Genomic DNA, 13,179 nt, shown 5'->3' on the forward strand with positions numbered 1-13,179 from the left:
TCGCAAACAACGTACGGGGTCCTCCCAGTGGTGTTTCTCGGATAACGCTAAGAGACATGCAATTTACGTAGAAATCCCTATACAATGTGGAATACCGTAGCGAAGCCCGGGTACGTTTGCTAGTATGTAATTAAGAGCTTGCATTTTATAGCAACGTATGTATGCCCCTATTGACCTGATACACATAGATCAGGAATAGGGTCAAGTCTTGTAAAACGGCCGCTCTTGTAAAACGGCCAAATTTCGTTCTTTCAAATCTACTGCCTTCCTATCTGGAGAGGAACCCGACAGAGTGTGTTAAAATCATTGCCATACTTGTTTGGCTTCCGTTCAGTTGTCTGCTATTGTCATATGTCTGTTTTGTGCTTTTCTACGAGTGAATATTTAAAATCCACATTCTAAATGTAAGTCTGACGAAACCACTTTTATTTTTCATGTTCTTGAAATATAATTCACTGTAGCAGTATGAGTTTTAAATTATAAAAGGTGAACATTGCGTGTTAATGCGTGGCCCTCGGTGAAGAGAAGCGCAGTTCGTTACGGTAGATTAGTGCTGCCATGTGTGAGATAGGTCGTGAATTATTTGGAAGTGTATGCTTGTAACACGGCCGGCAACCCGGCAGCTGCAGCAACTATGCCCTACGCCTTCTGTACCAAGGAAGAAAAATACAGGCAGAAGTCAAAATGCCACAATTTTGACTGCCCTACAAAACCTAAGAGAACGAAGAGCAAAGTAAATGGCGAAAATGAAGCCGAAAGCGAAAAAGGAATCCTCACGAAACACTGATGATAGCAAGTGTGGATATTATGATGGACTCTTCAGCGAAGACCATGACGGGCAAATCCGGGAGTGTTATGTGAAGTGCACTATGTGGTGTCATGAGAAATGTGCAAATACACATGGTGTAAAAGATTTTGTGTGTGAAAAGTGTTCATAAACAGAATTTTCTATAGACGGCCATCTTACAAGACTGTCTTCTAATACAACCGTTTTGCAACGATCCTAAATAAGTTCAAGTAAATTAATCTATAATACAGTTGTTTTGAATTCCTGCATACTAAACATTTAGTAGTTTCATTTCCACTTTAATTTGTCTTTGTACACCTTTTCACCTTCGAATAAAATATACGAATGTACTTTGGTGGCCGTATTTGGGAACCTGACCCTACTAGCTGCCTTGGTAACAATGATGACGCTACTTCCAGATAGACCGCCCGCCCACAAAATGTCCATGTTGATAACCTCCAATAGCCATTTAGGCCAAGGAAAATGTTGAACGTCACATTTACGTGAATCCCTCCTAGTTTCCTTTATTTTTCAGCCTTATCGGAACATTAATTTTCTCGTACCCTTTTAACATTCACAGGATAACACTGCAAGGACTCGATAACATATCTAATGCTTCAAATCACCTTGCGGCTAAGCACCAAACATTGTCAGAATACGCCTTGCTTCAACATGAAGATCATCGTTGCTTTCTGTGTCCTACTACTCGTGCTGGTAAACTTTTTAACTTAGTACTTGGTTTTCAAATACGCGAGTTTTCACTTTTCTGACCACTTTTCATAATTTTTCATTGTATTCATGAGCACTAGCATGGGGTAGACATTCGACGAAGTCGAGAATTCTCGTTGTTGTATGAATTCCTCTAGCGGTTAGTTAACGAGTACTGTTTCATTGCAAGAAGATTTTGAGTGTTCAAACGTAAGTACCTCTGTAATGCCATCTTCTGATGCTTAGAAAATGATTTAATTAATACAATCGTGCATTTTGTTTACGACCTAATTATAGCTCTGATGGTATGAAAGTTTTCGAGATAGGGTGGTACATTCGTGCTGCAATAGCAGTTTCTGATCAAGTGAGGAAAGCAATGGTAAACTCTAATACTCCTCTTCGTGCTTAGTACACCACAACTTGGCGCCTCCGCCTGTTTTTGTGGACTCAACTAAACCCGCATAACCTTAGGTAGTGTTATTTGATAATTTCCTCCCAGCAGCTAGGCTAATAACCTCACAGAAACATCAGCAGCAAAGCCTGGCACTGAACAGGACATACCAGAAATGATCTCAAAATTTGGAAGTAAATATTCTTTTTTGAATTTAATATGCTATTAAAGGGTTGTGTGTCGTAGATAACGAAGCCGTGCCTAGCAGGAAATTGCATTAAATTGTCATCTTTAGGGCTGCCGACAGTGTGGTTCGAACCCACAATCTCCCGAGTGTAAGCTCACAACTGCGTGATCCACAGCTCGCTCGGTGATAAGGTAAGCCTGTATTGCCGTTTAAGCATTATCTGGTGTATTTAAGGTTTATATTACCCGTGTCTCAATTTAAACAGTAAGTGAAACTTAGAAAGTCGCCATGGACATGTCACGATATTTTACGGAAAAAAAGAATTTTACTTAATAGTTCGCATCACATTTTTCTCATATGTTCATTATTTGATTTTTTTATTGCCGTATCGGTGTAGAACACACTGAGGTGAATGAAACGAACTACGACGCCACGGGGCCCGAAGATTTTAGTATCTCAGTGTCGCATCATCCCATGACATCACATCGACGTCAGATTTGTGTTGATAAGACACAATGTTTCTGTAAAATGAGACATTGGTCAGGATGTGAACAGAGCTATTTCTGGTATGCGCATAGAGCTCATACTTTTTTTGAGCGACTAAAAATATACAGTAAGTAAGGTGAAAGCCTGCAGCCCTAACTTGCACCTTTCATTGTATTTGCAGTTGCTTTGCTTCCATTCATTTTCCTGTGGTTTGTACAGATTCAGTGTTATTCGTCTGTTATTTCAGTCATGTCCTGCCATTTTTCACGGTTTTAAATACATAGCACAGACCTTGAAAGGGTAGTGATGACGCTGATTCTAAATTATTTGATAAGACTGAGGCTATGCGGAAAACGATACGGAAAGGAACGCGATTATAGCGGATGATCTAAATTTACCAAATGTCACTTGGAAAGGTAATGCGAACGACAGGAAGCATAGCAAGCAAATGACAAATAAGTTAATCTGGGAAGGACAGCTGAATCAGAAAGTGATGGAACCAACTAGAGGGGAGAACATTCTGGACGTGGTGCTGGTCAAACCAGAATGAGCTCTATAGAGAAACTGAAGTAATAAATGGTATTAATGATCACGAAGCTGTTTTCAGTGTAGTACAGAATGCAAAGATAGTTGGTTACAAGGATAATGTCTACGTGGAGGAGGCGACTAATATTAGCGAAGTACTGAAATTTACCTACGATAACAAAGCCATTTACAATAAGATATGGCAGTGCCATATGGATGATAAGGCAGGCATGAAGGACTGTTTTAAATGTAATTATCATTGGTGGAAAACGGTAAAAAATGCTAACATGCTTTGGGATTTGTTTAAGGCATTTATTGAGGAATGTGATAAAAGGTATGTACAATTAAAGGTGGTAAGGAATGGTAAAATCCCGCTCTATTATAACAGAAAGTACTAAGAAGAAGGTTCCGTTTGGAAAGAAATAGTTTTCGATCTTGTCGTTGAAATAAGGAGAAACTGAAGGTACTTACTAGGAAATTGAATTTAGCAAAGAAATCAGCTAAGGATAACATGGTGATGGCAAGCATAATTGGCAGTCGTACAAATTTTAGTGAAAAATGAAACGGTATAAAGGTACTTTAAGGCAGACATGGGTTCCAAGAAGGACATTCGAGGAACCATTAATGACCAAGGGGAGTGTGTATGTGAGGATCTACAGAAGGCAGAAGTATTCAGTCAGTACCGTGTAAAGATAATGTCTACATGGAGGAGGTGACGAATATTAGCGAAGTACTGAAATTCACCTACGATAACAAAGCCATTGACAATAAGATACAAAAGTTGAAAACAAGAAATTAGCTGGAATAAAATAAATGCAAAGGTAAATAAAGACCGAGTGTGATATGGTGGAAAATTTAACTTTATTAAAATTATTTATGAACTGACATAGTACAGTGTTTTCAGAATGTGTATTTCAACTCAGAATACAGGAAGCCCACCCTGGGGAAGCCTTAAGTCTGCAAAAATGCTTATAGTCAAGTCTTGTTCTCATCATAAAGCCATGAACTCGCCCAAGGTGTGTCGGTAGAGAAAATTTTCACCGAGTGCCGACCTTGAGAAAGTTGAGTTCCCCAATAAACGACGCAGATCTGATGAGAGGGAAAGGAAAATTTTTGATTTACCAACGGATTGTCCAGATTGTATGCTCTATAGCTTCAAAATATTCGTCGATTGGGCATTATATGAGCGTCGTGGGAAGGTTTCATTCAACACATTAACATCTGTAACAGGCTGGAATCTGTTGTTAACGCACTTCTGGTACAAACCAAAGATGAAGGGAAGTCTGACAAGCCTTGGCTTCGTTCCTGATGAACAACCTAAGTTACAGGTTCTTCGGAAGATCTGTGAAATCTGCAGTTTGAAACATGAAAAAAGAAAAACTTACCACACCGTGGAAAATGTGTCTCGCATTTTTCAAAATGGACACAATCACCTGGGTTACAACGAAGAAAGTACTGTCAACTTCCTAATGGAATAATGCAATTAAAATGAACTGTAATGTGGTAGCAACCTGAAGCATTCCCGGTAGAACAAAAGAAAACCGTTACAGTCTCTGCAACGAGATAGAAACCATTCCTTGTGTCCTTGGTTTCTGCCCGAAATGGAAATTATTGAGAAAGAGCAGGCACCATAGGGTCAGGAGCAGTATTGTAGAACTTCTCAAAAAATCTGGATGACCTGAAGTCTTTGAAGAAGTGCACTGTATCTCTAACGATGGATCCAGTAAACGCGAAGACATCGGCGTTGTTATTCATCCAACAATAAATTTCGAGAGTAGCATTTCACAGACCAAAGAAATTGATTCTGAAGAGAAGAGACACTACAAACCCTGTTTTAAATAATTTGAAGAAAGGTATCGCATACCCGCCAGTTGCTGGGAGGTGATTGGGTTACTCTTCGGTTCGCGAAGATGTATCAGAAAATTTTTAGTTAATTTGTTCCTACGTTTTGGTATTCCTGTTTCGTTTTCAAAAGACATTTGTTTACATGTTTTACGTGATTCATTGTCAATGGTAAATCACCATTTGTGCGGTATATGTAGAGACATCAGCCAAACAGAAATCTTCATTTGCGAACGTTACAATACTTATATCTTGACTAATCAGTTTATTTCAGAACGCATTCGAGAATTAAACGCGAATTAGAGTCCTCAAGAGGTCAGTAAAATAAAGTGTAATTTTGAGACATTCCGCCAAGTTAATAGTGATCTGGATTACATAATTTTGCTAAGTGAGTTACTGTCTTATTATGGTACCGAGAGAACCAACAGATGTCTATTTATGGCATCCAACGACTGTATATCCACGCAGTGAATTAACGCGACCCAATCCTTCTAGGTATCTTGAAGCTGTACGATCGGATATGAAATTAGGGTCAATCAAAGTGTAAACAGGGATATTTCGAAACCGGAACACCTCCGAGTGAAGTGATTTAACCCATTATGTGCTAAAAAGGACTCCGTCAAGCCCCACCTACATCGCACATAAAGGTAGTCCCAGTCGTGGTTTAAAAAAAGCCCCTGAAATACAGCGCCACCTCAGTCTAACAGTTGATGTCTGTCTATTAGTTAAACTCAGTCCTACACCAGACATCAGCCTACTTCAGTGTAGTGTTATGAAAATGTTACAAAGTTTGGGCTGGGAGGAATTGGGAGAGAGGAGACGAGCTGCTCGATTAAGTGATATGTTCCGAGTTGTCAGTGGAGAAATGGCGTGGAATGACATTAGTAGACGAATAAGTCTGAGTAGTATTTTTAAAAGTAGGAAAGATCACAATATGAAGATAGAGTTGGAATTCAAGAGGACAAATTTGGGCAAGAAAGGAGTCAGGGATTGGAATAATTTTCCAAAAAATTACGACATTCTTTGCAATTATTTAAGATAATAATAATTATTTCATATGGCTATTTCTAGCCGACTGCAGCCCTTGAAAGGCAGACCCTCCGATGAGGGGTAGGCGGCATCTGCCATGTGAAGGTAAATGCGTGTTTTTGTGGTGGAGGATAGTGCTATGTGTGGTGTGTGAGTTTCAGGGATGCCCCCGAGCCGCTGGAATTAACCAATTAAGGTTAAAATTCCCGACCCGGCCGGGAATCGAACCCGGGACCCTCTGAACAGAAGGCCAGTACGCTGACCATTAAGCCAACGAGCCAATTATTTAAGAAAAGACTAGGTATATAACAGATTGGGACTGGGCTACTGCCCTAAATAGGCCTACAGATCAGTGGTGATTGTGTGTGTTTTCCAGAGTAAATGCATTTTTTTAAACTCAAATGTTTCTTTGCTTTATTCTTTCAGGCAGTGACCACTCAGGAGAGCTATGCAGAGGGCGTAAGTACAGTTTAACATATTACAGAAATCATTCATAGAGCGCTATGTTACAATGTGTTACCCAAGAAACTAAGTTCAGAACTGATGAAGAATATTAGAAAGGCATGAGATCTACTGTATTCATGCATACAGTCTATAAATTAAAATTCACTCACAGCGTTTATCTAAATTTCTACTCCACATTTTCAGGCCTTGAAGTTGGGGAGTGGGTGCGAGTGGGAGGTGGGAAGTAAAAAGGACAACTTTTTGAATATTAACCAATGTCCAGAAAAGTACGGTTTACCCACGTTTGCTCCATTAATAAGTTGAGCGTTATTGCATTGATTGCTCCTGCGGCCACTTAAAAGAAACGATCGACCTGAAGACCTCCTATTTCGATACATACATTCTACGTGCGTGTCATGCTACGACTCACTGGTAATGCAACTTTAGTATGTGTCCTACCTTTCTTCTTGTTTCTGAATTTGGCCGCCTATGGACAGCATTGAACCTAAGGGTTGTTCTTGTTCTTCTTCTCCCAGAACCTCTTCATCCTTTCACTTCTAATCTTTTCTTTCTCAGATATGACCAATTTGGGTCTACATTTTGGTGGTTTCTCCTGGAATGTTTTGATGCTGTCCACCCGGCTTCTAAATTATTTCTGTTGTGAATCATAGCCATTGTAAATCCACTTTCTATTACATCTCTTTTCACCTCTTCGACCCACTTCGCCGAAGAGTTTAGTCCAGTGATGTACTTGAATATTTTCTTAGTTAGCCGGTTATTATCCATTCTTTCTAGATGCCCATGGAATTTTAGCTTTCGGTTTCGCATGGTGTCCTATTATTGTATATATTTTTCTGGTCAAATTTGACGAAATGGTTCTCCTCTCACCAATTCGATTCAGCATCTCTTAATTTACAATTCGATATACCCATCTCACCTTCAGCATTCTTCTGTAACACCACATTTCAAAAGCTTATATTCTATTTCCTTCTGAGCTGTGATGTTTCACTTACACACAGTGCCATGCTCCAGATGAAGGTCTTCAAAAAAGTATTTCGAATTTCTATATCAATATTCGAAGTGAGCGCATTTGATTTCTTAAGTGAGGTCTTCCTTTCTTGTGCTAGTCTGCATCATAACTTACTCTACTACCCAAGTAAATTTATTCACCTACTTCCTTTAAAACTTAATTTGCTAATCTAATTTTTCCTGCTTCACCAGACTTCAATCAACTGCACCCCACTCCTTCTCCAAGACTGTGTCCATAACATTCTGCATATTTTCCAGATCTTCTGCAAATTCAGATAAAATAAAAATATCATCGCCAAATTCCAAAGTGTTGATTTGTCTCCTCGGACTGATTCCTTTTACAAATTATTCTTTGATTTCCCTTACTTCCTGTTCTATACAAACATTGAAAAGGAGAGGGGACAAACTGCAGCCTTGCCTCATTCCTTTCTGGATTGCTTCCGATTCCTATCACTGCAGACTCTCGTTATCTGATCCCGATCACCTGCAGAGTCTCAAATAGCTTGGTCCAATCAACGTAATCGAATGCCACTTCTAGATCTATAAATGCCATGTACGTGGGCTTGTCTTTCATAATTCAGTCCTCTAAGATCGGACGTAAAGTCAGGATTGCTTCACGTATTTCTACATTTCTTCTGAAGCCAATTGATATTCTCTCAACCCAGCTTCAACTTGTCTTTCCGTTTTTCGGTAAATAATAACAGTAAAAATGTTGCAAGCATGAGATAATAAACGAATGATGATGTAGTTTTCTCACTTGTCAGCACCGGCTTTCTTGGGAATAAATATATATAAAATCGATGGCACTTCTCCTGTCTCATAGATCTTACACACTAAATGGAATAACCTCGCCATGCTGGTTCCTCCTAAGGCAGTCAGTAACTCTGAGGGTATGTCATCAATTCCAGCTGCCTTGTTACTATGGAATGTCTCCCAAAACTTTGCCGAAATCTGACCTCAAAATTAGGTCTCCCATTTCTCCTTGTTTCAGAACATACTTCTTTCCATTGACACAATTTTGGATATGTTCCTGCCATCTTTCTGCCTTGTCTGTCTTCCCTAAAAGTGATTTTCCATATAACCTCTTAATATTCCTTCACCCAGTTTTCCTTTCTCCGACGGTTTTCTTCATTTTCTTGGATGCAACATCCACCTTTCCTACAACCATACATCCTTCAACATCCCTGCACTTTCCTTTCAACCTTTCTTCCTTAGCTATCCTGCACTTTCTATTTACTTCATTCCTTAATCGCCTGTCTTCATTACCGAATTAATCATTTTTGCATCCTTGCCTTTTTGCCGTTCATCAATCAGGTCTTGTATATCCTCAGTTATCCATTAATTCTTACTTGATTTTACCTTTCTTCCTACCTTTCTCCAGCACCCCAAATGACCCCATTCTTCACGACTGTCCATTCTTCCCCTATTTTGTTTCCTCTAGTCTTTCCATTTAGTCTTTGGGCAATATATTCCTTGAAACAATCCCTCACACTCTGGTGGCTGAAGTGAATGTTGCAAGTGAATCTTTTGTAGTGTGGCAGTTGGCAGTGTCTTTACCAATGCAGTGGCCACAAGTGATTAGTGAACGCGAAAGACAAAAATTCAATTAAAATATAATGCCGGGCAAAATGAAGGAAGTGCCAATGGAAGCTATTGTTAAGCAGGCCATGGAGGAAGCGCTGAGCAGCAAGGAGACACTCGACACACTTGCCAACCTCATTCAGGACGAGGTGATAGGTTAGCTTTCAAACAATTAAAGGGTACCATTAATTGTAATACGAGTATAATTGGAGAACTTAGGAACACCCTCGAGGAGCGGAACAAAACTATCAGTGATTTAAGAATTGAACTTCAGGATAAAACCGACTGTTTGGAACAGTATCAAAGAAGGCAGTGCCTACGCGTGTTCGGTATACCAGAAGCATGGTTCTTTAATAATAATAAATAATATTATTTGATTTACGTCCCACTAACTACTTTTACGGTCTTCGGAGACGCCGAGGTGCCGGAATTTAGTCCCGCAGGAGTTCTTTAACGTGCCTGTAAATCTACCGAAACGAGGCTGTCGTATTTGAGTACCTTCAAATACCACCGGACTGAGCCAGGATCGAACCTGCCAAGTTGGGGTTAGAAGGCCAGCGCCTTAACCGTCTGAGCCACTCAGCCCGGCAACATGGTTCTTGACACTGCGAAATAAATCGGGGTGAGTCTTTCTGTGGATGATATTAATAGGTCTCATAGGGTAGAGAGAAACCAAAATGAGTGTCCTCGATCTATAATTGCCAAGTTTGTGTCATATCGTAAAAGAAACGCTATGTTCACAAACAAAAAAATAACTTAAGGGCTTCAACTTAAGGGCTTCAATAAAACTATTTGCGAGGAGATAACTCCGGCTTCTTCAGGGTGCAGTCGCAAAAGTTTCTGCCCAGAGCGTTTGGTCTAGAGATAAGGACATATATTTAAAACAAGGGAACCGTAAAATAGTCGTAATGAATCGTTCAAATCTGAACAATATTTGATCATTCCATGTTAAGAAAACAGTGTTGATCTTATGAACCTACAAGGAGCGAACACATCCCGTCTTAGACAAACATAATATCTCGCGGTTAAGGAATATCATAATGCACTTTCTATTGTATTATGTAAGAGAGTAAAATCCACAGCAACTCAAGCAAGCGACTCAATGTTGAAAACAACCTAGGAATATGCGCTATGAATTTTAGTTAAATAAAACATAATAAAGTATGTGGTTATATCCTTTATTTATTCTTAAAAATTAACAATCCTTTTCTTAATCATCGTTATCCGGTCGATTAGATTAGCAGTTTGTCTTTTTCTACCACCTCGAGCGCTAATGTGGATCAATGCATTGTTTCACTTAAGCACCACCACGAGCGCTAATGTGAGTCAATGCAGAGATTCACTTCAGCACCACCACGAGCGCTAATGTGAGTCAATGCAGAGTTTCACTTAAGCCCTTATATTTACATTTGGCGTGAACATTTTTCACAAATCGAAAAAATCCTGAGGGTATTAAACCAATGAACACATTGCAGAAAGAATTATTTAAATAAGTTAATTTGGCTAGGATTTGGATAAAAAAGAAACGAGTAAAGAAAGAAGCGATTTTAGGCTGTTCATCCTGAACTGCATTTAGGCTGGAGTGATTTTTGAATTTGTTTTAATTTCATAGAGTTATCCAGGACTCACACCTTGAAACCTTTCTGTGCCCTTTAGACCTTCAGTTATCGGTATAATTGAAGAAATTGCTTAATTTTACGTTTTTCGTAGTATGGCGGCCCCGACTTTGTCTGGTAAGAAATGCCTTCAACATTCAAAAGAACATGACAATTTTTGCACATGCGCTGTTAAAATAACTACTTAAGATTTTCTATTTCATAAATATGTTCTCAGGGATAGCCATTGCTTCTTTGCCTTCCTCTGAGGAAAGCAACGGGAAACTACCTCACTCCTCATTTCCCTAGTACGCCTCTTCAGTGACACTTAGGCCATCTATGACAGCTAATGGTGAACCTGTTGAGGATCCAACCAGCCTTCGGGCTGAATACCCAACATACATACTTTCCTCCTTTGTCTCTCGGTTATATGAAACGCATTATCCATTACTCCGTGAATCCCTGTAGAATAGAATAATATACTGCCATAGGATAGGGACACATAGAACGCTGGTTGCCAGCGCAGGTGAGTCGGCGCTAGTAAGCGGCAACAAGCGGCAACAAGCGAGAGGAAATATGGCCTCGCTTTCAAAAGTAGCCCAAGACAAAGGAAGCGTTTCCGAGGTAAGGCCCGCTTATGCTTATCGGAAGGGAGACGCGGAGAGAAGTTCCGAGAAGAATTTCTCTCGTATGCACTCATACTTACCGGAAGCGCGCCTTGCCATTTGGACAGCAGTTATCCAGTGTTGCCAACTTATAATTTCAAGATCCGCTAAATACTAACTAAAAATCCGCTAAAATTCCGCCAAGAAATCCGATCTCTAATAATAATAATAATAATAATAATAATAATAATAATAATAATAATAATAATAATAATAATAATAATAATAATAAAACTAAATGTCTGCACTCACCTGATCTGCGAGTTTCGTCAGCTAAGAGATAAGTAACCTTTCCCCACGCATTACAAATTTATGATACCATGATCTCATAATATCAGATCCAAATAACATGTGTTCCTCATGTGACTGCTAGCTCCTGAATAGAAATACGGACTAGCTCAGGACAGATTGGAGTACAGATTTTAAAAAACGTAAAATGGATAAAACACTAAATTCCGCTATAATAAATCTAGAATTCCGCCAAAAATATCCGCTGTCCGCTAAATGATAAATTTCTCCGCTGACAGTCTTCTAATTTCGCCAAATTTAGCGGAAAATCCGCTAAGTTGGCAACACTGGTGTTATCATCTGTCACAGTTGTGTGTGAAGCGTGACTCGAAGATTTTGGGTTCAGGACATAAATTTATCCAGGAATTTAAATGGTGAATTTTGTACATTGTTTCAATCGCTGTTGCGCGATGAAGAGAAATTCAAGGTGTATTTTTGAATGAGCATTGAGACATTTCAACAGCTATTTCAGCTTGTTGAAGAACATTTAAATAAGCATTTTACGAGATTTCATGAACCTATATCAGCGACCCTACGACTGGTTGTATTTTTAAGGTGAGTTAATTATGTTGAATATTTTAATAGTTCTTAATGTTCCATTTATTACAAAACTCTAGTGGCATACATATAATAAACACAACTAGAACTACATGACAATATATATTAAATATTAAAATCAGCGATATACTAGTACTCAAGTGGTTCTGTTAATTTTAAATAATTACGAATAACAATATAATTTATTATTAAAACTAGTAACTTAATCTTTTGCTACTGAACTGAATTATGGTAATTACAATGTTACCGTGGCCTGTGCCATTCTAATTACCCACATTTCGCAGTCTGTAACAGTATCTAGCACTTTCTTTTTTACCTCAACTTGAATTTCGGGTGGGGGTGGGGAGAAGGATTTCACGGTTTCAGCCATGCTTTGAAAGAAACTAGAAATGGGATCTTGCAATGCCGAACTAATATTAGTCTTTTCCAAATATTCTTTGAACACTTTAGCTACAGAGAGACTGTGATCTTTCTTCCTCTTACGACTTTCATAAGCAGGCATTTTAATTAGGGATGACGATGCTGAAGGAGGAGAATCCTCACACACACTATTTAAGGCTTGTACTTCGGTGGCATTACTTTCCTCTTGTGTGTCTAGTGTCTCAATATTTGATACCTGACTTTGTTGACATATGAAGGGTTTGAGAAAAGATAATTCATCCTCGTATTTCCAGGGTTTTCTCACTTTCCTTCCTTTACTACCACTCTTTTCTCTTGAAGCCATCGCTTTTCTATAGCATCCCCTTATACTTTTCCATTTTTCCTTGCATTCGTTTTCTGAAAGAAAGATGTACTTGGAATTAATTATAATAAAACAAGACTGTTGTATGTCCTCCGCTCTCTTCGCTCAGCGCCAGCCAGCCGCACGCACGCAAGCGTGGATCATTCGAGACTCGACGCGCAGTCTTCAGTGCGCGTGACTGTTACGTAGTGTGCAGTATATAAGGAGCTCCCTGTCTGTCACTCATGAGGATTCTCCCCAGTGTCCTGCTCCAGAATACACTGAACGTCGAACACGGAGGCTATTCCTCTTAAAAATGTGTCTCGACCAGGTGGACGGAATT

At 39.3% G+C, this 13,179-nt stretch overlaps 1 protein-coding gene across 3 annotated transcripts in view; it reads left to right on the forward strand.

The window, feature by feature from the left end:
- The first annotated feature begins 1,379 nt into the window (after positions 1-1,379).
- Positions 1,380-13,179, forward strand: part of LOC137503097 (hemocyanin subunit D-like) — a 50,950-nt gene continuing 39,150 nt past the window's right edge. For 2 of the 3 annotated variants that reach the window (XR_011019046.1, XM_068230546.1), the window contains exons 1-2: positions 1,380-1,501; positions 6,382-6,414. Coding sequence is in view for 1 of the 3 variants with exons in the window: in XM_068230546.1 (XP_068086647.1) it covers positions 1,400-1,501; positions 6,382-6,414 (135 nt within the window). In the remaining 2 variants the exon portion in view is untranslated. The other variant, XR_011019047.1, reaches the window with a different exon arrangement.

Source organism: Anabrus simplex, chromosome X, assembly GCF_040414725.1.
Source record: "Anabrus simplex isolate iqAnaSimp1 chromosome X, ASM4041472v1, whole genome shotgun sequence".
NCBI lineage: Eukaryota > Metazoa > Arthropoda > Insecta > Orthoptera > Tettigoniidae > Anabrus > Anabrus simplex.